At 51.2% G+C, this 26,861-nt stretch overlaps 1 protein-coding gene across 1 annotated transcript in view; it reads left to right on the top strand.

Annotated features, from left to right (window-relative positions):
• Nucleotides 1-26,861, top strand: part of LOC130478431 (solute carrier family 12 member 9-like) — a 103,637-nt gene that overhangs the window by 67,055 nt on the left and 9,721 nt on the right. The window contains exon 10 of the mRNA XM_056850571.1: nt 21,782-21,974. Within this exon, the coding sequence (XP_056706549.1) occupies nt 21,782-21,974 (193 nt within the window). The remainder of the gene's footprint in view (nt 1-21,781; nt 21,975-26,861) is intronic.

Genomic DNA, 26,861 nt, shown 5'->3' with positions numbered 1-26,861 from the left:
CAGCCGCTGATTGAAGACTGCCAGTGAGGGGGTGCTCACCACCTCCCCAGGTGATTCCACCATCAAACAACTCTTACTGTAAATAAGTTTTTTCCTAATATCCAGCCGGTACCTTTCCGCCCCCAATTTAAACCCATTATTGCAAGTCCTATCCTCTGTTGCCAACAGGAACAGCTCCCTGCCCTCCTCTAAGTGACAGCCCTTCCAATACTTAAATACTTAATGGTTAAATAAACAAAGAAACCAGGTAAATAAACCTTGAGCTGGCCATCATTCTTCTGTCCCTGCCTTTCCCTTGCATTTCCCCACCCCAAGCCCTTCCCCTCCCTGAAATGTGGATGTGAGGCCGGTTCCAGGTTTTGGGAGAGTGTGCTCAGGGGCCCCCTATTCTCAGTACTAGGCCCCCATTCTTGCCCACCCACCCACGTGTTCCCACGTACCTTTTCTCTGCCTACTAGCAATGTCTCCCACCACCTGCGGTCACAGCTGCCCACACGGCCTGCATGCCCTTTCCCCGATGGCACTGGGGGTGGGTGCAGCTATGAGTGCCACAGCCTTGGCCACAATGAACGCTGATGCATTGTGCACCACTAGGGTTGCTAGCTCCCTCTTCACCACCAGCGAGAGGTTTTGGGGTAGAGCCTGAGGAGGGCAGGGTTTGGGGGAGGGGAGGGGCTTCAATGCCATAGAGTCCAATTGCCAAAGCGGCCATTTTCTCCAGGTGAAATGATCTCTACCGGCTGGACGTCAATTGTAATAGCAGGAGATCTCCAGGTACTACCTGGAGGTTGGCAACCCTATGATCACCTACGTGCACTTCTCCAGCAGCTCTGGGAGGCACATGCAGTTGGGACCAGAGGTGACAAAGCATGCACAAGCAGGCGGTGGAAGGGAGGGGCTGCGGCTCAGTGGTAGAGCCTCTGCTTGACATGCATAAGGTCCCAAGTTCAATCCCCAGCATCTCCAGTTAAAGGGAACTGGGCAAGTAGGTGATATGAAAGACCTCAGCCTGAGACCCTGGAGAGCTGCTGCCAGTCTGAGTAGGCAATACTGACTTTGATGGACCCAGGGTCTGATTCAGTATAAGGCAGCTTCATGTGTTCACGTACAAGGTCCCAGGTTCAATCCCCGGCATCTCCAGTTAAAAGGACTAGGCCAGTAGGTGATGTGAAAGACCTCTGCCTGAGACCCTGGAGAGCTGCTGCTGGTCTGAGAAGACAATACTGACCTTGATGGACCTCGTTGGTCCGATTCAGTATAAGGCAACTTCATGTGTTCGTGTGTTGAAGGATGTGAGAACAGGCATCAGAAGGGATGCATGAGTAGGGAATCAGCAGCGGAGGGCCCCACCAGAAGCCATGGGCCCTGGCCACCGCCCCACCCCGGGGCAAGCTGGCCCAGCCCTGCATGGTTCCCATGAGCACCGTTGGTGGAAAGGTTCCCAGCTCTTGTAAATGCGCACCTCCAGATGGGGAGGGGGGAACCTCTCCTCCACCCTCCCCTCCTGTGCTTGCAGAAAATGCCCCCCCCAACAAGCTGACTCGGGGATCCCCTCCCCCTCCAGGCAAGCGCTCTCCTGCTCCAATAAGGGGGGGGCAGGGCCCGGTGATCAATTTCTCCCCCTTGCTAATCCCATCAAGCCGAGCACATCGCCCGTGTAATAAGCATTTATGATCCTGTTTAAAAAGCTTTTGCCCTTGAGCAAATACCGGTTTTAGCCAAGAAGGAAGAAGGGGAAGGCGGGCTGGAGGGGGGGGGGGGAACACTGTCGAGAGACGAGAAAAGACCCAGAGAGTGCATTCGGCTCTTTGCAGTGAATTTATGGGACTTGTCCTGCTCAGCTTCTCAAGGCGGTGCGCCAGCGGTTTTATGGAGCACAGTTTACATTAGTGGTAATTAAACGGAGGGGAGCAGGAGACGGTTGGGACTGGGGGGGGCGGCAGACAGCATTCCTGGAACGGCTCCCCCCCCCTTTTAGTGTTCTCGGTTTCCAGCACTTGCCGGCATGCAGGGCTGAAGGGTGAAGACAGACACAGCATTGGAAATACAGCCTGTAAGGCCAATGTACCATTCTGTATCCCAGATGATCTCTGGGGGGGGAAACCCAGTTCTCCATATTTTTTTGCACAGTTTGATCGTGGGTTAAAGCCACCTGTGGAAAGCACCTACTGGCTAGCAACCATTACCACCACAACTCCACAGCCCCCTTAACGGAGCTTCCTAGATACCTTGCCACTTTTTTCTTCATAGGACATTCTGATTTTGACAAGCTCCAAATCAGACAGCCTGCCTGAAGGGTGAGTCAAGGGAGCAATACTGACAGCGGAACCAAGTCTTCAGCTCACAAGTCTCAAATTCTGAATTCTCAAGCCCCGAGTGTCATTCCAGCATATTCAGTTCCGCGCTCCGCCACAGATTTCCTTTTGCAGCCTTGGCAAGTCATTGGTATGGAGAGAGGACAGGGTATCTTGCCACTGGGAGTTCTTGAGAGCCAGCGTGGCATCGTGGTTAAGAGCGGCAGACTCTAATCTGGAGAACCGGGTTTGTTTCCCCACTCCTCCACATGAGCAGCGGACTCTGATCTGGAGAACCGGGTTCGATTCCCCACTCCTCCACATGAGCAGTGGACTCTGATCTGGCCAACTGGGTTGGTTTCCCCACTCCTACACGTGAGGCCAGCTGGGTGACCTTGGGCCAGTCACAGTTCTCGCCGAACTCTCTCAACCCCACCTACCTCACAAGGTGCCTGTTGTGGGGAGGGGGAGGGAAGGCGATTGTAAGCCGCTTTGTGACCCCTTAAAGGTAGAGAAAAGCAGAGTATAAAAACCGACTCTTCTTCTTCCTGCTGCTTATCTCTTGCTGTCTGTGAAGCTTAAGATGGACTGTAATCCTGCCCTGATAATTGAGGTCACAAGATCTTGATCTCTCTCTTTCGCTTATTAGTTACCCTGGGAAAACATTTCCCTTTCCACAATCCATTGGCATTGCTTTGAACATATTTGCTTCATATGTTCTACTAAGCTTCTTACTCTCATCTATCAGGGTTTTTTAAAAGGTGAGACAAGAGAATTCTTGCGGAGGGGTGCTATAGACATGAGACTTGAAGGCATGGTGGGGCTACAAGACCCAGAGGAGCAATGCCAATAAAAAGAGATGTCTTTGGCCCCCCAGGAACACACATAGAGGCAGGCGCAATCAACATAATACTTTTTGGCAGGTATGGAAAGATGCCATCAAGTCACAGCTGGCTTGGAGAGCCAGTGTGGTGTAATGGTTAAGAGTGGTGGTTTGGAGCGATGGACTCTTAGCTCGACAACCGGGTTTGAATCCCCGCTCCTCCACATGAGCGGTGGAGTCTGATCTGGAGAACTGGGTTTGATTCCCTACTCCTCCACATGAGCGGCGGAGGCTAATCTGGAGAACCGGGTTTGAATCCCTACTCCTCCACATGAGCGGCGGAGGCTGATCTAGTGAACTGGATTTCTTTCCCCGCTCCGCCACATGAAGCCAGCTGGGTGACCTTGGGCTAGTCACAGCTCTCTCCGAACTCTCTCAGCCTCACCTACCTCACAGGTGTCTGTTGTGGGGAGGGGAAGAGAAGGTGATTGTAAGCCTGTTTGCTTCTTCCTTAAGTGGTAGAGAAAGTCGGCATATAAAAACCAACTCCTCCTTCTCCTCCGCCTCCTCCTCCTTCCTCCTCCCACTCCTCATCCTACTTATGGATTTTCAAGGCCAGAGACAAACCGAGGTGGTTTGCCAATCCCTGCCTCTGTGTAGCAACCCTGGACTTCCTTGGTGGGTCTGCTTAGCTTCTGAGATATTTTGCATCTTATACCCCCGAAAATCTTGTTGGCCTGTAAGATGCTACTGGGCTCGAATCCAGCTGAGCGGAGCCAGGTGGGGGCCTTTGCCCAGCAGGGCTTCTGATTGGCCATTGGAGATACGAGTTCATATCCGACCAAGGGAGCTGTGACTCTAGAAAGCTTATACCCCTGAAAATCTTGTTGACTCCGAAGGTGCTACTGGACTCGAATCCAGTTGTTCTTCTGCAGACCAGCACGGCTACCCTCTGAAACTGGTTCTGCCCACTTTTTGTAGACACTTGACAGACACAGAGAGAGGTGTTGGCGGGCTCTGTGGTGCTCAGGGGTGCCCAGTTGGGATCCCTGTTATAAAATACAGGAAAAGCAGGTTTGTCGGCAAGTTGGTTTTCCTCCGTTTTGCAAGTTGGAGGTGAGGGATGGGTGGGGCAGCTGAGTGAAGCCAGCCTAGGAGGTACCTTTAGAGGCATCTGGGTTGATCTGAGTTGGATTCTTAGGACTGGCGGTACAGGTTGGGTTTATATGATCTGAAGAAGAAGAGTTGGTTTTTATATGCCAACTTTCTCTGCCACTTAAGGAAGAATCAAACCGGCTTACAATCTCCTTCCCTTCCCCTCCCCATGACACCTGTTAGGTAGGTGGGGCTGGGAGACCTCTAAGAGAGCTGTGACTAGCCCAAGGTCACCCAGCTGGCTTCATGTGGAGGAGGAGGGAAACCAACCCAGTTCACCCAATTAGAGTCCGCTGCTCATGTAGAGGAGTGGGGAATCAAGCCCGGTTCTCCAGATTAGAGCCTGCCACTCATGTGGAGGATGGGGGAAACCAACCCGGTTCTCCAGATTAGAGTCTGTCGTTCACGTGGAGGAGTAGGGAATCAAACCTGGGTCTCCAGATAAGAGTCCACCGCTCTTAACCACTACACCATGCTGGAGAAACCAGAGTATAGGACTGGCAGTACAGATTGGTGGGCAACCCAGGATAAGCCATGGTCAGGTTGGCAGCTGAACCTGAGTTTTGAATCTTTCTCTTCCGTTACCAGCTTTTTTGCCTTAGCAGCCATATAGGTACACCACAAGAGTAGGATGTGGTGTAATTTGGATGGGGGGCAATGTCTTGTTGTTGGCACTCAGGCAAGAAGTCCCGGGTTCAATCCCCGGCCCCTCCAGCCGAAAAGATCTTGTGGGCGAGAGGGCGGGGAAGATCCCTTTCCATCTGTGACCTTGGAGAGCTGCCGCCAGTCGGAGGAGGTCTTCTGCAGCTGGGTGTGCCGACAGCCTGACGCGGTACAATTACTCCGAGAGGCCCGTTGTTGATTTGTTGGCGTGTCAGATTAATATTAAACGAAAAACGATGCATTTGCATCCTTGCCGTAGAAGCGGAATCTTTATTTCGGGAGAAAGACTCGGGCTCTTAAGTTTAATGGGAAAAGTTTATTATCTCTGTAAAGCAGCTGAATTGATTGTAATATTTGGATGCGATCGCTTGTGTACCTCCTGAGCAATTGCAATAAAAGGCACCCAAAGCATGCAAGGCTGAGGAGCTGTAGGTTCCTTTGCATGCCGAGGGTCCTGAATTCTGCGGCTTGGGTCTGGGCCCCTGCCTCAACTGGAGAGCCGCTTCCAGGCAGGATAGACAGCGCCAGGGCGGGTCTCACCACTGGGCAAACCAAGGCTATCGCTTAGAGCTCCAGATTTTGAGGAGCGCCAAAAACTCAAGAGGAGCTGCCCCTCCTTAGCTCATAGTGAAGCTTGGTATTAACTGGCGTCTGGGATATCCACATGTAGCACCTCCGTTCTTCTATGGCTGCCGTGATGGAACAAGGGGGGCTTTGGAAGCTTATCTGTTTTCATTATTTACATTGTTCATTTTGAATGCCCAGTAAATAGAAGAAGAAGAATTGGTTTTTATATGCCGACTTTCTCTACCACTTAAGGGAGAATCAAAGCGGCTTACAATCCCTTTCCCTTCCCCTCCCCACAACAGACACTCTGTGAGGTAGGTGGGGCTGAGAGAGTTCTAAGAGAGCTGTGACTGGCCCAAGGTCACCCAGCTGGCTTTGTGTGGAGGAGTGGGGAAACCGACCCGGTTCACCAGATTAGCCTCCGCAGCTCCTGAGGTGGAGAAGGGAATCAAACCTGGGTCTCCAGATCAGACTCCACCGCTCCGAACTACCGCTTTTAACTACTACACCACGCTGGCTCTAGTCAAAATAGAACAAGACTCCAGGAGCACCTTAAGGACTAACATAATTTCTGGCAAGGTATGAGCTTTTGTGAGCCACAGCTCACTTCTTCAGAGACCTGTTATCTGAAGAAGTGAGCAGTGGCTCACGAAAGCTCATACCCTGCTAGAAATGTTGTTAGTCTTTAAGGTTCTACTGGAGTCTTGTTCTATTCTTCTGCTATTGACAGACTAACATGGCGACCTGTCGTGATCTATCAGTAAGTACATAAGGAAGACCCTGCTGGATCAGACCCAAGCCCATAAAGGCCAGCAATCTGTTCACACAGGGGCCAACCAGGTGTCTCTTCATCATCTTCATCATCTTCTTGTTCATCATCATCTCGTCCCCATCACTGTCACCCTCTCCCCCACGCCCAACTTTGCAATGGCAGTTCTGTCCCTCCATCTCTCTCTCCCTCTCCATCCCCCTCTTTTCTCTCGCAGCCGGCGTTGAGGTCTCCGGCGCACATGAAATAAAAAGGGATTTTAATTACCTTTCAGCAAAAACAACAATTAGCGAAAATCACAGCTTGTGGGCTCCCCGCCCCCGGGCTGGGTAATCACACTCCCGCGTTGAGTGCAGCCTAGAGAGAGGGGGTGGGATGAAGGGGGGCAGAGAGGCCACCCCCCCTCCCCGCATTTCCCAGTCTGGTCTGCTGCCCACAGCTTGGCCAATCGATTCCTCGCGCATGCGTGCGCACCCACCCACGCCCAGGATGTTGTTCTGGCTTCTCCCCCTTGGCAGCCGGGGCAGGTGCCGAATCGCGGTATCTTCTGCCCCACGCCCCCTCTTTTCCTCACCCCGCCCTTTATCTGTTCTGCCACCTCAGCTCCAGAAGCGCAAAGGCGTAAGTGGCAGCCGTGCGGCAGGAAGGAAGCCGGGCACGCTCCGAGGCTATCTTAATTCTCCCAAGTGCCAGGACTGGTCTGTTGCCATCCCGATAGTTTGTAAGGGAACTGGGCTCCCTATTGAGAGCCAGCGTGATATAGTGGTTAAGAGCAGTGGTTTGGAACCGTGTAGTCTGATCTGGAGAATCGGGTTGGACTCCCCACTCCTCCACATGAGCGGTGGACGTTAATCTGGTGAACCAGGTTGGTTTCCCCACTCCTACACATGAAGCCAGCTGGGTGACCTTGGGCTAGTCACAGCTTTCTCAGCCCCACCTACCTCACAGGGTGTCTGTTGTGGGCAGGGGAAGGGAAGGTGATTATAAGTTGGTTTGAGTCTTCCTTAAGTGGTAGAGAAAGTCAGCATATAAAAACCAACTCTTCTTCTTCTACTCTCCTTCTTTCTAGGGCTGTAGGCTGATTCTGCACTGGGCAGGGGGTTGGACTAGATGGCCTCTATGGCCACTTCCAACTCTATGATTCTATGAGTCAAAAAGGGCAAGAGTCCAGTAGCACCTTAAAGACTAACAAAAATATTTTCTGGTAGGGTATGAGCTTTCGTGAGCCACAGCTCACTTCTTCAGATACTCTTGCCCTTTTTGACTAATGCAAACAGACTAACACGGCTACCCACTGTGAATTATGATTCTATGAGTTCCAGAACATGCGCAGCAGGATCCAAATGCCCCAGTGTGTCCCAGTAAAGACAACTCACCTACCAGATACTGCTGGCACCTTTGCCAAAACACCTTTCCTACTGTCACAGACACGCAGATCAACCCTAGGAAATACCATTGTGCTATTTTAATGTTTTTAAATATTTTTAACCTTTACTTGGCGTTTCTACTACATTATATTTTTAGTCTCTCTCTATATTTCTTTCTTTCTTTCTTTCTTTCTTTCTTTCTTTCTTTCTTTCTTTCTTTCTTTCTTTCTTTCTTTCTTTCTTTCTTTCTTTCTTTCTTTCTTTCTTTCTTTCTTTCTTTCTTTCTTTCTTTCTTCCCAACCTTGGGTACCCAGCTTCTGTTTTCAGGTTGGGTTTTATTCCCCTCTTTTTTCTTCCACTATTGTACTCGGGATTTAGTCCTATTGTCGCAATGGCAAACAGGGATTTCCAAGTTTTCAGTTATTCTGATCATATAGCATCTCTATTAGACCAGCCCCAATTTTCTCCTTTTCTTTCTCCACCTCCTTTTCCCTGACCTGTCTACCTTCCCATCAGGCTGAGCAAGGGATGATCTCAGGTTGAGGGGATTTTGCCTCTCTGTGCTGTGCCCCATTTCCTTTATTCCATAGGGCCCACCCAGGGGCATTTATGTCACCCGCACAAATTGCACAACGTTTCTCTTCTCAGCGGCTTTGACCTTAGTGTTGTGGGGATGAAAGAGTAAGTGAATCTAATGTCATGTGTGGGTGAAAACCCACAAATTCAGTCGGGGAGGGAGGGAGAAGATTGGCCGGTAACAGGGTCTGACCCTGGCTCTGAGCTAACAAGTCTTCATGTTAGTCTAGCCTGGTTTTTTGGGGGGTGGGGGGGATTCGATCAATCTTTCTGACTGGTTAAATTGTAAGGCTCAGCTAACAAGTCTCAAATCCGTCTTCCAACTCTTGGGACTTGAAGCCAATCTTGAGATTGAAACACATATGGGGCTTTTTTTGTTTGTTCTGGGGTGTTTGTGTGTTGTGTTATGTTTCGGGTTTTTTGGGCTGTGGTTCACAGTTGATCAGCCTTGACCAGAACGGGTGCAGGGGAGAAGGGCGGCGAATCCATCTGAGGTTACCAAAATGAAAACCTTTCACCAATAAAATCTGAAAACTGTTACAAGGGTTAATATCTAAAACTTGTACTTCGACATTCAAGTCTACTGTTATAAGAAGGGCAACTTAAATAAGATCTCGATAGCGGCCTGGCAATTAAAGCTCCTGTCTTAGAACATTGGGGGTTGAAGGAATAAACTCCACGATTCGGATTTTTTTAACTTTCTTGCAAGAGCATGACATTTTGTTCTTACAGGAAACCTGGTCTTTGGAGCATGACTTCCCTGATATTCAGGGTTGCAGGGCCTTTTCTGTGCCCGCAAGTAAAACCCAGGTTGCGGAGGTTGCTAGAGCATCTGCGTCGCTTCCGAGTAAACTCAGAAGTGACATGGGTGCGTCGCGCGTGTGCGAGTTGCCCGCCGGCCCTCAGCTGGTTGGCGGGCAGCCCGGTGGATTGGTGGGATTTTACCTGCCACCACCGGGCACTTGGCAACCCTAATATTAACCCTTATAACAATTTTCAGATTTTATTGGTGAAAGGTTTTCATTTTGGTAACCACTTCATGTATAAATGAATATATGCCACCTAAATGTTCTAGGTACCAAGAATCAGGGATGTTGTGGAATGTACTGGCGGAAAATCCATCTGGGGCCTGTCGCAGTAGGCGCAAAACCCCGCACATGCTCCGGGCAGGTCTTGCTTGTTGCTCAAACGCCCAGAATGGACATGGGGCGGAGGGGGGGAAGAGGCTGTGGGGGCCCCCTCCGTGTTGCCAAGGAAGCTGGGAGCCATTATCCCAGCTGGATGCATTAGTGCCAGGGAAAGAGGGGGAGCTCTGCCATCGGAGATAGTAGTAATTGTAGCCGTTCGGCCCAGCTAATGGCTGTTATGATTAAGTCCTATTATGGAGCCCGAGTAGGGGAGCGGGTGGGTGGTGGGGTTTTTTTTGTCGGGGGACGCAGCGGGGAAGGTGGGGGGGACTGACAGCTTTTCAGATGGAGCGACGGAGCCCGTTGCTCCTCGGCCATGCCACGCCTACCCCGGGAAGGAGCCGAGTAGCAGCCCACGTAAAAACCCATGAGCGGTAACGGAGAGCATTTGATGGCGAAGGTGGGGGGGGAGCTTGCAAGACGGTGTCTTTCCCTCCCTCTCTGCAAGGAGACGCTCAGCTCTTCACAGGTTCGGTATGTGGGTGTGTGTCCGCGCGCACACAGGCGCAGGCTATGCACCCTCTGGCTGCATCTGTTTCGTTCTTCTCTTGGCTGTCGTGGCCCTTCTTACATGCCCAGGGAAATGCTGATCACCGCTTTGGGGGTCAGGAAGTGATTTTCCTCCAGGCCAGATTGGCCAGGGATCCTGGAGGGTTGTTGTTGTTGCCATCTTATGAGCATGGAGTAGAGGTCACTAGGGGTGAGGTGGGGCAGGGAGGAAGTTGTGAATTTCCTGCATTGTCCATACCTCTTCTCTCTAGGATCAGAGGAGCGTGCTTATCCTATTAGGTGCTGTGGAACACAGGCAGGATGGTGCTGCTGCAGCCGTCTTGTTTGGGGGCTTCCTAGAGGCACCTGGTTGGCTGCTGTGTGAACAGACTGCTGGACTTGATGGGCCTGGGTCCGATCCAGCAGGGCTTTGCGTATGTTCTTATGGGGTTGGACTAGATCAGGGCTTCTTAAACTTTTCCCACTTGCGACCCCTTTTCACCTGAGGAATTTTCACGTGACCCCGGGTATATAAAATAGGTATACAAATCAAACATTTACTGATAATAAATCATAAAGAAATTTATTTTAAAACAATTCTTTGGTATAGGTTCAGAAACCTTTTAGTGTTGCCAATTTTTTTTGCGACCCCCACATTTAGTTACGCAACCCCATATGGGGTTGCGACCCACAGTTTAAGAAGCTTTGGACTAGATGACCCTGGAGGTTCCTTCCATCTCTATTTTCTATGATTCTCCTCTCGCCTCTCTCTCTCATATTCCATGAATGGAGGTCTATCTACCTTCTTGCTGAAAGTCTGAAGAGGTTTCTCAGTCAATGAGGCCTAGCACTGGAAGGCAGTGTTGTACAGTGGGCTCAGAGCCCCCGTGGCTCTTTAAAGACCAGCTTTCTTGCCGTTGAGAGATCAGCGGACAAGGAGAAGCTTTTCTCCCTCTCTCGTAATACCAGAACGCGGGGTCATCTGATGAAGCTGGAAGGTGAGAGATTCAAAACAGATAAAAGGAAGCATTTCTTCACTCAACGCATAGTTAAATTGTGGGAGACAGGGAGGTGAAAGGACTTGGGGGAAACAACCTGGAAGCTACTGTGCCAGGGTCCTGTGGGCAATCTGGTTATGTAAATGAGATGACACTCTGCACATGTTTAAATAACATCTTTTTCCAGCTTACCTGCGGGTATAGAGCAACGTGAAGTCTAATCTACCCAGATTCCAGGCCCAGCACTATCTTCTGGAACAGGTTCTGGGGCTCTGCAACCTGCCCAACATGTTAGAGGAGGAAACTCTAGGCACGAGAAGCCTTCTGAACACATGAAGCTGCCTTATACTGAATAAGCAATTGGTTCATCAGGGTGGGTGTTGCCTGCTCATACTGGCAGTGACTCTCCAGGGTTTCAGGCAGAGGTCCTTCACATCACCAGGGTGGGATAGTGGTTAAGAGCGGTAGACTCTGATCTGGAGAACCGGGTTTGATTCCCCACTCCTCCAGATGAAACCTGCTGGGTGACCTTGGGCTAGTCACAGTTCTGTCTGAACTCTCTTAGCCCCACCTACCTCACAAGGGGTCTGTTGTGGGGAGGGGAAAGGAAGGCGATTGTAAGCTGGTTTGAGACTCCTTAAAGGTAGAGAAAATCGGGGTATAAAAAACAACTCTTCTTCTTCTACTACTACCTGATCCTTTCAACTGGAGCTGCCGGGATTTGAACATGGATCCTTCTGCATGCCAAACAGAGGTTCTTCCACTGAGCCACGGCCCCTCCTCATTTTTAGAGTTTAGGTCAGTTCTCATCTGTGTGTCTCAGGGCAGTAGGAATGGTGTTTTGGCAAAGGTGTCGGCAGTATCTGGTAGGTGAGTTGTCTTTACTGGGACACACTGGGGCATTTGGATCCTGCTGTGCATGTTCTGGAACTCATAGAATAGTAGAGTTGGAAGTGGCCATAGAGGCCATCTAGTCCAACCCCCTGCCCAGTGCAGCATCAGCCTAGAGCCCTAGAAAGAAGGAGAGTAGAAAAAGAAGAAGAGTTGGTTTTTATATGCCGACTTTCTCTACCTCTTAAGGAAGACTCAAACCGGCTTACAATCACCTTCCCCTCCCCACAACAGACACCCTGTGAGTTAGGTGGGGCTGAGAGTGTGTGACTGGACCAAGGTCATCCAGCTGGCTTCGTGTGTAGGAGTGGGGAAACCAGCCCGGTTCACCAGATTAGCCTCCGCCGTTCGTGTGAAGGAGTGGGGAATCAAACCCCGGCTCTCCAGATCAGAGTCCACCACTCCAAACTACCGCTCTTAACCACTACACCACGCTGGCTCTCCATTGGAGTAACAATTGGAGAGTGGGAGGTAGGCAGGGCGGAAAGGGTGGGGACCTGGTGTCGAGTGGGCAGAGAGTAACAGGGATCCCCCAACATGTGGGAATTCTCCTTCTCTGGAATTATTTGCGACAGTTTCCACCTCTCCGCCACCCGCCCTTCCTGCTGATCGCTCTTGGCGTCGCCTGATTCACGACGGGCCTCGGCCTGCCCGTTTATTGGCAACATGGTGGATAATGAATTGTTTACGACCCGCAGTTCTGTTTTTCAATGAGCTGAAACGTGTCGGATAATAAGTTGTTTATAAGCCGTAAATCTCGGCTTCCATAAACCCAAAGCGCATCACTTAATGGTGAATTGCAGGCTCTTGGCCTCCTTCGGGGCCACGAGCCTCCAGCCCGCCGTCTCATTGGGCGGCGGATCGATGGGAAGCGGGCCGCTGTTCCCCCATTGGGCGGCGCGCGGATGATGAAGCCCCAAGCCGCGGTCCCGTTGGACGGGGAGCCGGAGATGAGTTGTGAGGTCCGTCCCCATTGGTTAGTAGATGGATGATGAGTTGCGAGCCGGGCATACCCGTCGGGTAATGAATTACTCAGAGACATATTTGCTCAGGAGAAGTAAATCTGTTTGGTACATTGTTGCCGAGTTGTGATTATATTGTACCATGCTCTGTAAATCACGAAGAAGGGCTGTGATATACTGCTCCGGGAGTTGCCTGCAGTGGGAAGCAGCCGCGGGAACCGCCGACTGTCTGCCGCGGCACCCGCAGGCTGGGGCCGACCGGGGGGCCGTTGGGCCACTCCAAGCACACTTGGGTGGCTTGGAGCTCCCCGTCTCCTCTGGCTTGAACGATGCCAACCTGGGTGGGTGCCCGTGGGGTTGGTTGTCCATCGGCTGCATGCTGGTACCCAGCTGAGCCATGGCGAAGCCCCCGCCAGCGACTGTATCCAGGGAAGAGCCACTGAGACAGTTTGCGTGATAAGCAGGGCATGTTTATACCCTGCTGTAAAGCAAAGTCTGTTTTCTGCACCGAGACAATCTGGGCTTTGTGACTACAGCAAATTAAGTATATTTACATGTGGTTTGCATATATTTGGCATCGTTTATTTGGTCCCCCAGCCAAAGGCAGGGCGGAAGTGCATCATGCTGCAGCAGCAGCAGAAGAGGAGTTAGTTTTTATATGCCAACTTTCTCTACCAGTTAAGGGAGACTCAAACTGGCTTACAATCACCTTCCCTTCCCCTCCCCACAACAGACACCCTGTGAGGTAGGTGGGGCTGAGAGAGTGTGACTTGCCCAAGGTCACCCAGCTGGCTTCGTGTGTAGGAGTGGGGAAACGAATCCAGTTCACCAGACTAGAGTCTGCCACTCATGTGAACGAGTGGGGAATCAAACCCCGGTTCTCCAGATCAGACTCCACTGCTCTTAACTACTGCACCATGCTGGCTGAGGAGGGGCTGTGGCTCAGTGGAAGAACCTCTGCTTTGCAGGCAGAAGGTGCCACCACTAAAAAAGCCCTGTCCCTGGATGCTATCCATCTTACCTACACAGGCATGAGCATGCATAATTTGAGTCATCTTCACACAGTTATTTTGGGAATGAACCACTCTGGTACATTTGGGAATGCACCTCTGGCTTAAATAGCTTCGAAACTGAGATTGATTAATTAATGGGTGTTGGGTCTGCGAGAGCTTTACAGAGCCCCCATGTGCAGAAGCAGTTTTACCTTTGAATACCAAGGGTGATGGAGCGCATGTGTGAACTTAGGGGAGGGGCTTGTGGCTCAGTTTGTAGAGCATCTGCTCGGCATGTAGAAGGTCCCAGGTTCAATCCCCGGCATCTCCAGTTAAAGGGACTGGGCAACTAGGTGATGTGAAAGACCTCTGCCTGAGACCCTGGAGAGCTCCTGCCGGTCTGAGTAGACAATACTGACTTAGATGGACTGAGAGTCTGATAAGGCAGCTTCATGTGGCTTCAGGCCCCGCTTGGCATTTTGACAACCCTCCTTGGAAACAGAAAGTGGCTAGGGTTCAACGCGGGCTGTTTGCTGCTTGTTCTGTTTTGGGGCTAGCGGGGCTTGTCTCCTTGCCGTCGCCGGTCCGTGGGCTATGATCAAAAGCCAGGCCCCGCGGCAGAACATGCTAATGAGGTTTTTGAAGAATTTCTTTTTGGAGAAAGCGAGTCGGGAGTTGTCTGAGTGGTTTTGCCACAAGGGGGAAACACGCTAATGGCCTCGATACCTGCACGAAGACGGGACAAGACAGCTCAAATTGGAAACTGAGTTTTTGATACGGCCTTTAAATAGGATTGGCTTCGAGGAGAATGGAGGGGTTCGGGCTGTGAAAAAGATCCTGGAAGTTGTGAATGACCTGCGCTCCTCTTAGCGCCTCTCTTCCCCGCGTATTGCGCTGGTTGACTGCAAAGCTTGTCGAGCTCTCCGGCTTCTGTGTTGGAGTGCAAGTAGAAACCGTTCTTTTTCTGCCCCTTTATTTGTTTGTTGGCATCATTTCTACTCTGCCTTTCTCCAAAGCTGCTTACATCGTTCTCCTCTCCTCCATTTTATCCTCACAACAACCCTGTGAGGTGGGTTAGGCTGAGAGTGTGTGACTGGCCCAAGGTCACCTGGCAAGCTGCCGTGGCAGAGTGGGGATTCGAACCTGGTTCGCCCAGATCCCAGTCTGACACTCTAGGACGGTGGACTCTGATCTGGAGAACCCGGTTGGTTTCCCCACTCCTCCACAGGAAGCCAGCTGGGTGACCTTGGGCCAGTCACAGCTCTCTTAGAGCTCTCTCAGCCCCACCTACCTCACAGTGTGTCTCTAGTGGGGAGGGGAAGGGAAGGTGACTGTAAGCCGCTTTGATTCTTCCTTAGAGAAAGTCGGCATATAAAAACCAACTTTTCCTCTTCCTCCTCCTCCTCCATCCTGGCTGTCTTGGAGCTGGCTTTTGATTTCACCCAACAGTGACAGCCCTGCTTCATCGCAGCTCACAGTCCTTCTAGATCTTCTGCTGCCACTCTTGAATCTAGGAATCAGCACATCACACAACAGGTGGTTGACTTGTGGAACTCACAGCCACGAGATGTGGTGATGACCGGTGTCTTGGTGGTGGAAAGAGCCATCAAGTCGCAGTCAACTACCAACAGAGGTGGTTTGCCATTGCCTGCCTCCGCGTAGCAACCCTGGGCTTCCTGCTGGATCAGGCCAAGGCCCATCAAGTCCAGCAGTCTGTTGGCCAACCAAGTGCCTCTAGAAAGCCCACAAACATGGCGACTGCAGCAGCATTATTCTCCCTGTGTTCCACAGCACCTAATATAATAGGAATGCTCCTCTGATCCTGGAAAGAATAGGTATGCATCATGACTAGTATCCCTTTGGACTAGTAGCCATGGATAGTCCTCTCCTCCATGAACATGTCCGCTCCCCTCTTCAAGCCTTGCAAGTTGGCGGCCATCACCACATCCCGGGGCAGGGAGTTCCACCATTTAACTATGTGTTGGGTGAAGAAATACTCCCTTTGATCTGTTTTGAATCTGTCACCCTCCAGCTTCAGCAGGTGACCGCGCGTTCTGGCATTATGTGAGAGGGAGAAAAATACAAGAGGGTTCTGGCCAAGGCAGATTTTAATTTGTATTACAAAGGTGGAGTGGGGGAAATGTAGAATGTCCTTTTAGCACGGTGTGAGGGATCAGCCTCTGAGTAGAGAAATAGCTCTCTGGAGCTTCCCTCGTCTCCGAGTTCTTCCGTGGGCCACCCAGACAGAGGTTTGGGAGTACTGATTTCTGAGTGCATCAGAACTAGAAATTTGCAAGAACTGGCCCCATTTGCAAGCCCTTGTGACTAACGGGGGGGGGGAGGTCTTGGGGAGAAGAGAGAACTGAACTGTTGGCCATGCTTGGGGATGAGAAGGGAGCAGCTTGCAAAGTGGGGAGCGTTTGCCACGAAAGCCGGCTCAGTGCCGTATAGCCAGGGCCTCCTTGGAAAAAAATAAGCAACAAATACAATTCTGTACCCAGGCAATCTCCACCAAGCAAAGCGCCGGCGCTCCAGGAGAGGCGCGGATTTGTGTAAACTGTTTGCATAATTGTATACATTATGCAAATAGAGCGACTGCGCGTGATTAGCTTATGCATAATTTAGTCATGAGGAGGGGGCAAGGGAGCTGTTTGAAAGCCTCCCGTCCGCCTGGAAACCGTTTTCAGTCCCCTCTTTTGGGATTCAGCAGGTAATTCCCATGCGCTTTTAAGTGCACCTTTGCAACCGAGATAGTAGAAACTGTTTTTTAAAAGAAAATAAACAGAGATTCTTGAATTTCACGCCCAGTGCTGTATTCTCAGCTCCCACAGATTCACAACGTGCATGCAGCCATGAATAGGGTTTGGCTTCGGAGGTGCAAAGAGCCTTTGGTTTGCCCAATGGGGGAAAGACTGTGCTACCCGAAAGAGCAATCCTGACGTAGGCTGGCTGTCCCCTTCCTAAGACGCACAGTAATGGGACATAAACCAGCCATAACCCAGTAGGCTGGACGTTAGGTGTTTGCAACCTCAGGCTCTAATATTTATTTCCTTCTTTTTCCCAAGACTGCCAAGCTGTATGCCGGCATTATGTCTGAATAACACTTACAACAGCCCTGTAAGGCAGGCCGGTGGTAGTCGTCCCATATTGGCAGATGCAGGGCTGAGGTGGTTTGCGTCTCCGGATAGGTTAGGTACTTCCTAGAGCAAAGTTTCTTAAAGTGTGGGTCGCGACCCGTTTGTTCATCCAGTCCTCTGTGCCCGTGTTGCCGCTTAGATGCTCCACTCCTACAAGGACAATCAATCGTACTTTCGCAGTTTCGAGCTATCGCACCCAAGGAATACAATGCTTACCTGCTGCCTCTCCCCCTTACTTCATTTCATATAGCAAGGCCAAAGAGTCATAGTGTGTTTATAGAGATCAGGCTTCAAGCTTTCAAAAGATAAGGAAGTTTAATAAAAATAAAAAAGAGGATGCATATTCTGTTCACGCATCAGGAAGAGCAAGGATAGAAAGAAAAGGTGAAAATACACAATCCTCTCACCCAACACTCAGTGTTTAATCCTAAGCAATGTTTAATTAGGACAGACTACTATTACTTAAAGTTGCAGTAATTTAAAATTCAATGTTACCTAAATTCTGTTGCTTGGGATTTCTCTCCATTGTCCCTTGCCATGTTGGACAAGATAGACTCCATAGGTGAAAATCTAGACCTTCATAGCTTGTCCCTGGCCAGCTAGTTTCCGAGAGTAGGCATGTTGGTCTGCAGCTAGATTTGAGCCCAGTAGCCCCGTAGAGACCAGCAAGATTTTCAGGTGTAAGCTTTTGAGAGTCAAAGGCATCTGACAAAGGGCGTTCTGACTCTTGAAAGCTTATATTCCGAAAATCTTGTTGGTCGCTATGGTGCTACTGGACTCAGACCTAGCTGTTCCTCCCTGGTCAGAAACTGTAAGATAATAGACCTTCTTTTCCATGTCCTGGGAATTTATAATCTCCCCTTGAAGAGCCCCCCCCCCAGTTGGAGTCTTCCAGCGTGGTGTAGTGGAGCGGTGGACTCTGATCTGGAGAACCGGGTTTGATTCCCCCACTCCTCCACACGAGCAGCGAAGGCTAATCTGGTGAACTGGATTTGTTTCCCCACTCCTACACATGAAGCCAGCTGGGTGACCTTGGGCTAGTCACATTCTCTCATCCCCACCTACCTCACAGGGTGTCTGTTGTGGGGAGGGGAAGGCAAGGTGATTGTAAGCCGTTTTGATTCTGCCTTAAGTTGTAAAGAAAGTCAGCATATAAAAACCAACCTTCTTCCTCTTCACAGCTGACTTATGGAGACCCTGTAGGGTTTTCAAGGCAAGAGACATTGTCATTGCCTGCCTCCACATCACAGCCCTGGTATTCCTTGGAGGTTTCCCATCCAAATACTTGCCAGGGTCGAGGCTGAGAGCGTGTGACTGGCCCAAGGTCACCCTGCAAGTTTACCATGGCAAAGTAGGGATTCGAACCTGGGTTTCCCAGATCTTAGTCCAACACCTAAACTACTACACCACACTGGCTCTCATTCCCCTTTCTTTAATTGCCGTATTTAACATTCCCCGTCAACTCTAGACACCTTCCTCCTTTAAAACCAAAGAAAAGTAATATTTTAGGACCTCTGAGCATGTGTAGAGTCCCGTTCCTGTAGCACTAAGCAACTTCAGCACACAGGAAGACCCCTTTTCAGGGCAACTGCACAGACTAGAGGCCAAGAGATCTAAAACAGCCCCTGCCACGCCCCCCAGCGTGTTGAAGGTGCAGTCCAAAACCGTTATCGAGTAGCATAGTGTCACCCAGCAAGTTTTATGGTTGAGATGGGATTTGAACCCGGGTCTCCCCAATCCGACTGCCTAACTGTTACACCACGCCAGCTTTCAGGCAATTGTGTACCGGACCAGGAGGACCAGTCTTGGCCAAAAGACCGAACACCGACACACGCCCTTTTACACAACCGGGTGGGGGTCTGAGAATACGCGACCAGCACCACGGAGGGGACGGAAGGGAGCATAGCTGAGCCACAGCTTTGGGCTCTCTAACCACTGGGCAGTCCTGCCCTCTTTTTAACCTCTGGAATCAGAGGCTGGGGCTCTTTGGGAAAGCCGGCTGCCAGCTACCCCCCACGAGGGGGTTAAAATCCGCACGCTTTGGAGCGGCGATAATGTCAGCTCCAGCCCTCTGTCGCGTGTCCCAGGAGAACGCCACGTTTATGCCCATCGATTACACACTTAACCACAATTTGCGTTTTCGCCTTCACCTGTTCTCCTCTCCGAAGATGCGCCTCCTTCCCGGCCTCGCCATCTTTCTCGTTTGCGTTCTTCTCGTCTGCGGGGTTTGGTTATGCAAGACTGGCGAGGAAGGGGGTGTCGGACAGCAGGAATGATTAGCATTCCACTGCTTTTTTAAATCTTCCCAAGCAATATAGATAAGACAGCGGGTTAGATGAGAACAATTTAATTAAGCCGTATTCACGCGCGCTGGGAAGAAAAAGGCCCTTGGCTGGCGCCCTGGCCAGCCGATTGCCCGCTCGCTGCCAAGTTCTCCTGCTTGCAGAGCGGAGACCTGCCTGGCTCAAGTGCCAGGGCCTGCCCGCGGCCCCCTCTGCGCGGGATTGATCGCCCCTCCGGCCCATTCTCCCTCCTCCCCGCCACGAGCTGAAATTAAAAACCGAAACTGGAATTAAAAACAATCAAACACCTCGTTGGGGCCGGCCAGCCGGCGCGAGGCATACCGACAGTGTTTCGTGGGCTGTGCCGGCCGCGGCTGGCTTTTATTACGGCAGGAGGTTTGCGCCCCCTTCTCCCAGGGGCCGGATAAATAACTCTGGGGGTCCCGGGTCCATAAAACCTATTTCGTTAGAAAGGTTTACGGCATTGGTATTCTGCTCGTTGCCCGAGGACGTTGTGCTAGAGGGGTTACCTAGGGTTGCCAACCTCCAGGTACTATCTGGAGATCTCCTCCTATTACAGCCGTTAGAGAGCAGTTCACCTGGAGAAAACAGTTTTCTAACAGTTAAAGCGGTTCCTTTTCTAACAGAGCGGTTCCTCAGTGGAACAGGCTTCCTCGGGAGGTGGTAAGCTCTCCTGGAGGTTTTTAAGCAGAGGCTAGGTGGCCATCTGTCAGCAATGCTGATTCTATGCCCTTAAGCCAGGGGTGGGGAACGTCAGGCCCGGGGGCCATATAAGGCCCCAAAATCATTTGGTCTGGCCCTTCATGGGTCCTGGTAGATCTCTAGCTCGAAGGATGCTGCCCTGCCTGAATCTCTTGGGCCCAGCTGGGGACAGCAGAGCTCAAAAGCGAGTCGCTGTATGTGGCAGACACTCAGAGCCGTCTCCGGTCGTGCCTCTTGGCTAAATGTTTGACCAAATACAGCAGGCTAATTTTTAAGTTGATAATTTTGTATGGCCCCCGAATGATGTTATAAATATCCAAATGGCCCTTGGCAGAAAAAAGGTTCCCCGCCCCTGCCTTAAGCAGATGATGAGAGGGAGGGCATCTTGGCCATCTTCTGGGCATGGAGTAGGGGTCACTAGGGGGGTGTGGGGGGGGAGGTCATTGTGAATTTCCTGCATTGTGCAGGGGTTTGGGCTAGATGACCCTGGTGGTCTCTTTCAACTCCTAATGATTCTTTGATAAAATGGCTGCTTTGGCAATTGGACTCTATGGCATTGAAGCCCCTTTATGCTGGGGTGATCTGCACCTGTTGAATTTATATGGGGGAATGCCCTTCGGGCTGCAGCGGATGATCCTAATCAGATGCATGTGTGTCCCTGCGGCCCCGTATAAACCTTGGGCTGGCTCAGCCAGTCTTGGGAGGGTATTGCCAGGCTACTTATCCAGGCCAGCTTTTTGCGGTTGGAGATGAATGCTGGATTCTCGTAACGATACCTTTGGGACAGAAGTATTTTTATTACTTATTCATTGCCTTTAAATGTTGCTAACCAGCCGTGAGACTCCAGAGACGGGGAAGGTTAAAATCGTATAAGGAGATTAATATAACCCTGATGGGAGTTGCATCTTGAAGCGTTCTTGGCGTTCACACAGATGGTTACCAGCCCTTCCAATATGCTGTGAGGCCTCCGTTAATTACCATTGATCTTGATCCCCACTGGTGTCTGGGGCATGAGCGGGAGCATTGGAGAGGGGGAAGACCTAGCTTCCCACTGGAGCCCCCGTGCACCCACGTTACTTCCGGGTTAAGCCAGAAGGACACTCTAGCATTCTGCAAAACTCTATGATAAAACCATAGTGAGGGTTTTTTTGCAGAATGCTAGAAAGTCCCTGACGATGCACTGATATCACTTCTGGGCGCACGGGCGAGTGACGTCACCACGTTGGAGAGCCAGGGTGGTGTCGTGGTTCAGAGCGGTGGACTCTAAACTGGTGAACTGGGTTGGTTTCCCCCACTCCTCCACATGAAGCCTTCTGGGCGACCTTGGGCCAGTCACAGTTCTCTCCAAACTCTCTCAGTCCCTCCTACCTCACAAGGTGCCTGTTGTGGGGAGAGGAAGGGGATGTGATTGTAAGCCACTTTGAGACTCCTTAAGGTAGAGAAAAGCGGGGTATAAAAACCTGCTCTTCTTGTTCCTCACATTGCAAGCGGTGTCCTTTCATCACCCCTCCCCCCCATAATATTAGGTGTAGAAAAGAAATTAAATACAAAATTGACAGAGAAAACTAAATGGGTGGTACGACCTAGTGGTTGGCGCAAATTGGTAGTAGATTTTAAATGCATGTTTAGAGTTTTATTGAATGCATTTTATTTTACATAAGATATGTATATTTTGATGGATGTGAGACACTGAGCCTGGTTTAGGCTGGAATAGAGAGCGGGGTAAAAATCTAATAACTAATAAGTCTCCCAGTGGTTGCCAGGCCATGCCTAGCAACCCTATACTTCGCGTACTCATTCACACAATCCCAGCTGGGCCAGAGAGGTTCTCGGGGGCCCTTCGCAGTCTGGGAAGCCCTGGGGGAATGCAAGGCTGGCCTCTAACCCTGCTCTCCTCCCTCCCCAGGCCCACCTTCCGGTACTTCACCTGGCACACCTGTGTGTTGGGCATCGCGGGCTGCACGGTCATGGTCTTCCTCATCAGCCCCATCTACGCCTCGGCCAGCATCGCCTTCATGATCGTCCTCCTCCTGGCCCTCCATTACCTCTCGCCCAGCAGCAGCTGGGGCTACATCAGCCAGGCGCTCATTTTTCACCAGGTAAGCTCATTGCTGGTGGCGGCTGTGGATAAAAGAGAAGGAAGGAAGGAATTTGGTACCTTTTTAACTAATGGAGTGACCCCTGGGTCAATCCAGTTGCTGACCACTGAGGCAAGGAGCTGCCAGGAACGTACAGGAGAAGAGAGGGAAGGGGCTGGGTGTGGAACGAGACTGTCTCTGCCCTTCTGTGACATCAGGGTAGCTCAGCCAGTCATTTCCAGAGCTTCACTTCCCTGGCAACTATGTCATGCAGCGTGGATCCCGCCTGTTTTGGAGACCTATTAGGCCTTACCTTAGGATCGGTGTGGGCTGACGGTTCTTTTTTTGTTCGGTTTATTGGATGCCCCCAACACAGATAGGACCCTCTTTAAGGGGAAAGTCAACCCAACGTGGCTGGATTGGGGACGAATCTTCTCTGTCCCAGGAACTTTCTCTTGCCCACCCCTCCTGGGGGGGCTGCCCTCTGCTTTGAGAATCTAGGCTCATTTTGCAGAGGAGAGAATCAGGTCGCTGTGTCTGTTTAGTCCAGATCAATTTTTCCGGCGTGGTAATTAATTTTTGCAGTCTGCCCGTGCCTTCTCCGCGGGGAGGACTTGTCCTTTTGCGTCTCGCTTTAACAGCCGGGTTGTCCTTCTCGCTGGCACCGTCCCTGTGCCTCCCCTGCCCCGCCGTGCCTCCTTTCCCTGGGACTCATTCCCAGCCTCAGCACATTGGGCCCGCTGCCCATCCCGGCCTGTTAATTTTGGTGTCATAAAACCAGCGCTTAAAAACTCCAGTTAGTGCTTAATGGAATATTCTTATTACACAGCTGGTGTGTTGCTGGCCCAGGCCTTGAAACCCAAGTCCTGCCAGGCCGGGCCACGTTCTGACCTCAGGGGCTGGGGCTGGAACTCTTCTCACGACTCGGCCCTACGCAACATGGCGCACTTTCCATGCTCTTAGGCATGCGTTATTGCAGGGGTCTCTGACATGGAGCCATAGAGTCCAAGGCTTTCCCCCGATGTTGCCTCCTGGCACTGGGTTTCAGGGGTTGACAGCCTCTCAAGATGGAGGTTCCCTTTAGTCACCATGGCAAGAGCCAGTGTGGTGTAGTGGTTAAGAGCAGTGGTTTGGAGCGGTGGACTCTGATCTGGAGAACCGGGTTTGATTCCCCACTCCTCCACACGAAGCCAGCTGGGTGACCTTGGGCTAGTCACAGCTCTCTTAGAGCTCTCTCAGCCCCACCTACCTCACAGGGTGTCTGTTGTGGGGAAGGGAAGGTGATTGTGAGCGGATGTGAGTCTCCCTTAAGTGGTAGAGAAAATAGGCATATAAAAACCAACTCCTCTTCTTCTTTTTCCCTATACAACAGAGCACCCTTTCCATGCTCTTGGGCATGCGTTATTGCACGGGTCCCTGACATGGTGCCTTGGAGACTGAGGCCTTCCCCCGATGTTGCCTGCTGACACTGGGTTTCAGGGGTTGACTGCCTCTGAAGGTGGAGGTTCCCTTTAGTCACCATGGCTAGTAGCCACTGATAGACTTCTCCACGATTCTATCTAATTCCCTTTTAAAAACCACTCATGCCCGTGGCCATCGCTACATCCTCTGGCAGCGAATTCTACATTTCAATCACTTGTTGCATAAAGAAGTATTTCCTTTTGTTCGTCCTGAATCTACTGCCTGTCAGCTTCGTTGCATGTTCTTGAGTATTTGGGGAGAGGGAGATCCAGCGTTCTGTAGTGGTTAGGAGCGGTGGACTCCAATCGGGAGAACCAGGTTGGTTTCCCCACTCCTACACACGAAGCCAGCTGGGTGACCTCGGGCTAGTCACAGTTCTCTCCGAACTCTCTCAGCCCCACCTACCTCACAAGGTGCCTGTTGTGGGGAAGGAAGAAGAGTTGGTTTTTATATGTCGCCTTTCTCTACCACTTAAGGAAGAATCGAACCAGCTTACAATCACCATCCCTTCCCCACAACAGGCACCCTGTGAGGTAGGTGGTGCTGAGAGAGCTCTAAGACAGCTGTGACTAGCCCAGGGTCACCCAGCTGGTTTCATGTGGAGGAGTGGGGACACCGACCCGGTTCACCAGATTAGCCTGTGCCGCTCATGTGGAAGAGAGGGTAATCAAACCAAGTTCTCCAGATTAGAGTCCACCGCTCCAAATCATTGTTCCTAATCACTACACTACAATGGCAGGTGTAGTGAAGAGAAGGTGATTGTAAGCCGGTTTGATTCTCCTTAGAAGGTAGAGAAAGTCGGCATACAAAAACCAACTCTTCTCCTCCTTCTCCTCCTCCTCCTCCTCTCAGATTGGACCTGTTTTGATTCGCATAGTACAATGAGTTGTTCTTCTTCCATTTCAGCCACCAAAACATCCTGGAACAAGTAGCATAATGTAGGGGTTAAGGATGCTAGACAGAGAAAGATCTGGGAGACCTGAGTTCAAATCCTCACAAGTCCTTAGGAGATTGCTGGGTGGCCTTGGTTCAGCCACTCTCTCTCTCATCCTGACCTTCCTTACAGAGCTGTTGTGAGCATACAACAGAGGAGCAAAGATCTATGCATATAGCCTCTTGGGCTCCGTGGGGGAAGACAGGTAAACCAACCTTGTCAGAAAAGACAGATTAGGTTGCCAACTCTCGGATGGGAGAATTCTGGAGATTTGGGGTCGGAGCATGGGAAGGGCAGGGTTTGGGGAAGGACTTCAGCGGGGTATAGAATCCACCCTCCAAAGCAGCCATTTTCTCCAAGGGAACTGATCTCCCATTTTCTCCAAAAGAATTGAACCAAAGCAGCCATTTTCTCCATGACGTTAAGCAGATCATGAGAGGGAGGGCATCTTGGCCATCTTCTGGACATGGAGTAGGGGTCACTGGGTGTGTGTGGGGGGGAGATAGTTGTGAATTTCCTGCATTGTGCAGGGGGTTGGACTAGATGACCCTGGGGGTCCCTTCCAACTCTATGATTCTATGATCTCTGTTGTCTGGAGATCAGTTATAATTCTGGGAGATCTCCAGGCCCCACCTGGAAGCTGGCAACCCAGAGAAAGGTACCCCTCTCTCTCTCTCTCTCTCTCTCTCTCTCTCTCTCTCTCTCTCTCTCTCTCTCTCTCTCTCTCTCTCTCTCTCCCTCTCTCCCCACACACACTCCACCACCACCAGTTTTCCTGTTCAGCAGGGGTTGCAAAGGTGACCGCAACCATCAGTCCAGCTCAATTCCTTTTGGCAGCTTAGCCTTGGAAAAAAAGAGGCCCAAAGCAGGTGGATAATAAAAGCAGGCATCGAAACCACCGTTTGGGGATTTTCCCTTTTCAACCTCTCGTTCGCGGCCCCGAGGAGCCGGGATTTTTGGCCAGAAGCCAGTGACAGATTGGATGTTTGGGAGGGGGGAGCTGAGAAGGGGAGAGAAAGAATGAGTTTCTCTGCTGCGCGTCTGGGGTAATAACATTTATTCACCGGGGTGATGTTACCCCGACGGACGCTGATCAAATGCACATGTCCTCGGTAGTGAAGACAAATGCCGGCAGCTGAGAACATAAACGCATTAGCCTGCCCCGAGCTCTGGTTTGTTTGAGTGACGTGCGTGCGCATACGCACACACACACACAGAGGCAGGCAGGCAGCGGCTGGCGCACAAGGCTGAAGAAAAGAAGGTGGCCAGTTTCTTTCTCACTTCACGGCCTGGGAGCCATTTTGAGCCGGAAGGGCCCAACGGCCGGGGCTGTGGCAAACTTTCGTACTGCGTTTTCTCAGGAGGACTGGTTTACTTGTGGCCCCTTAAAGACTAAAGCGTTGGATTGGGACACGGGCTTTTTTGGAGTAGAGTGTGTTGTGTCCAATGCATGAAGGAGCACATGAACACATGAAGCTGCCTTATACTGAATCAGACCCTTGGTCCATCAAAGTCAGTATTGTCTACTCAGACCGGCCAGCGGCTCTCCTGGGTCTCAGGCAGAGGAGGTCTTTCACATCACCGACTTGCCTAGTCCCTTTAACTGGAGATGCTGGGGATTGAACCTGGGACCTCTGCATGCCAAGCAGAGGCTCTACCACTGAGCCACGCCCCCTCCCCAAAGCAGTTGTCCTTGGCTGGGATGGCCTGCTTTTCCATTCTCTCCCCAGCATGCTCGCCCAGGGAGATGCTGTTCTTTAACGTTTGTGAATAAAGCGCCATTGGTGAGCACATCTTGCCTTACAGAGCAGAATAAGCAGAAGGGGACAGGTCTCTGCCCCAGGGAACTTACGGGCTAAGTCAGGGGTCCCCGACGGCATGTCCCGACACCTTTCCTGGTGCCCACCAAGTGTTTGAGAGCCAGCGTGGCATAGTGGTCAAGAGCAGCAGACTCTAATTTGGAGAACCAGGTTCAGAGCGGTGGACTCTAATCTGGTGAACCGGGTTGGTTTCCCCCACTCCTCCACATGAAGTCTGCTGGGCGACCTTGGGCCCGTCAGAGTATTCTCCAAACAGTAGCCATTTCTACTGTGATATAACATAAGAACATAAGACCCAGGCCCATCAAATCCAGCAGTCCGTTCCCACAGTGGCCAACCAGGTGCCTCTAGGAGGGCCACAAACAAGACCACTGCAGCAGCCTCTATCCTGCCTGTGTCCCACAGCACTTAATATAACAGGCATGCTCCTCTGATCCTGGAGAGAATAGGGATGCATCATGACTAGTATCCATTTGTACTAGGAGACATGGATGGCCCTCTCCTCCATGAACATGTCCAGTCTCCTCTTCAAGCCTTCCAAGTTGGCAGCCATCACCACATCCCGGGGCAGGGAGTTCCACCATTTAACTATGCGTTTTGTGTAGAAATACTTCCTTTTATCGATTTCGAATCTCTCACCCTCCAGATTTTGCAGATGACCCCATGTTCTCGTATTCTGAGAGAGGGAGAAAA

This window comes from Euleptes europaea, chromosome 5 (genome assembly GCF_029931775.1).
Source record: "Euleptes europaea isolate rEulEur1 chromosome 5, rEulEur1.hap1, whole genome shotgun sequence".
Classification (NCBI taxonomy): domain Eukaryota; kingdom Metazoa; phylum Chordata; class Lepidosauria; order Squamata; family Sphaerodactylidae; genus Euleptes; species Euleptes europaea.
The sequence above is the reverse complement of the archived record's forward strand: the minus strand, read 5'-3'. Positions and strand labels throughout refer to the sequence as shown.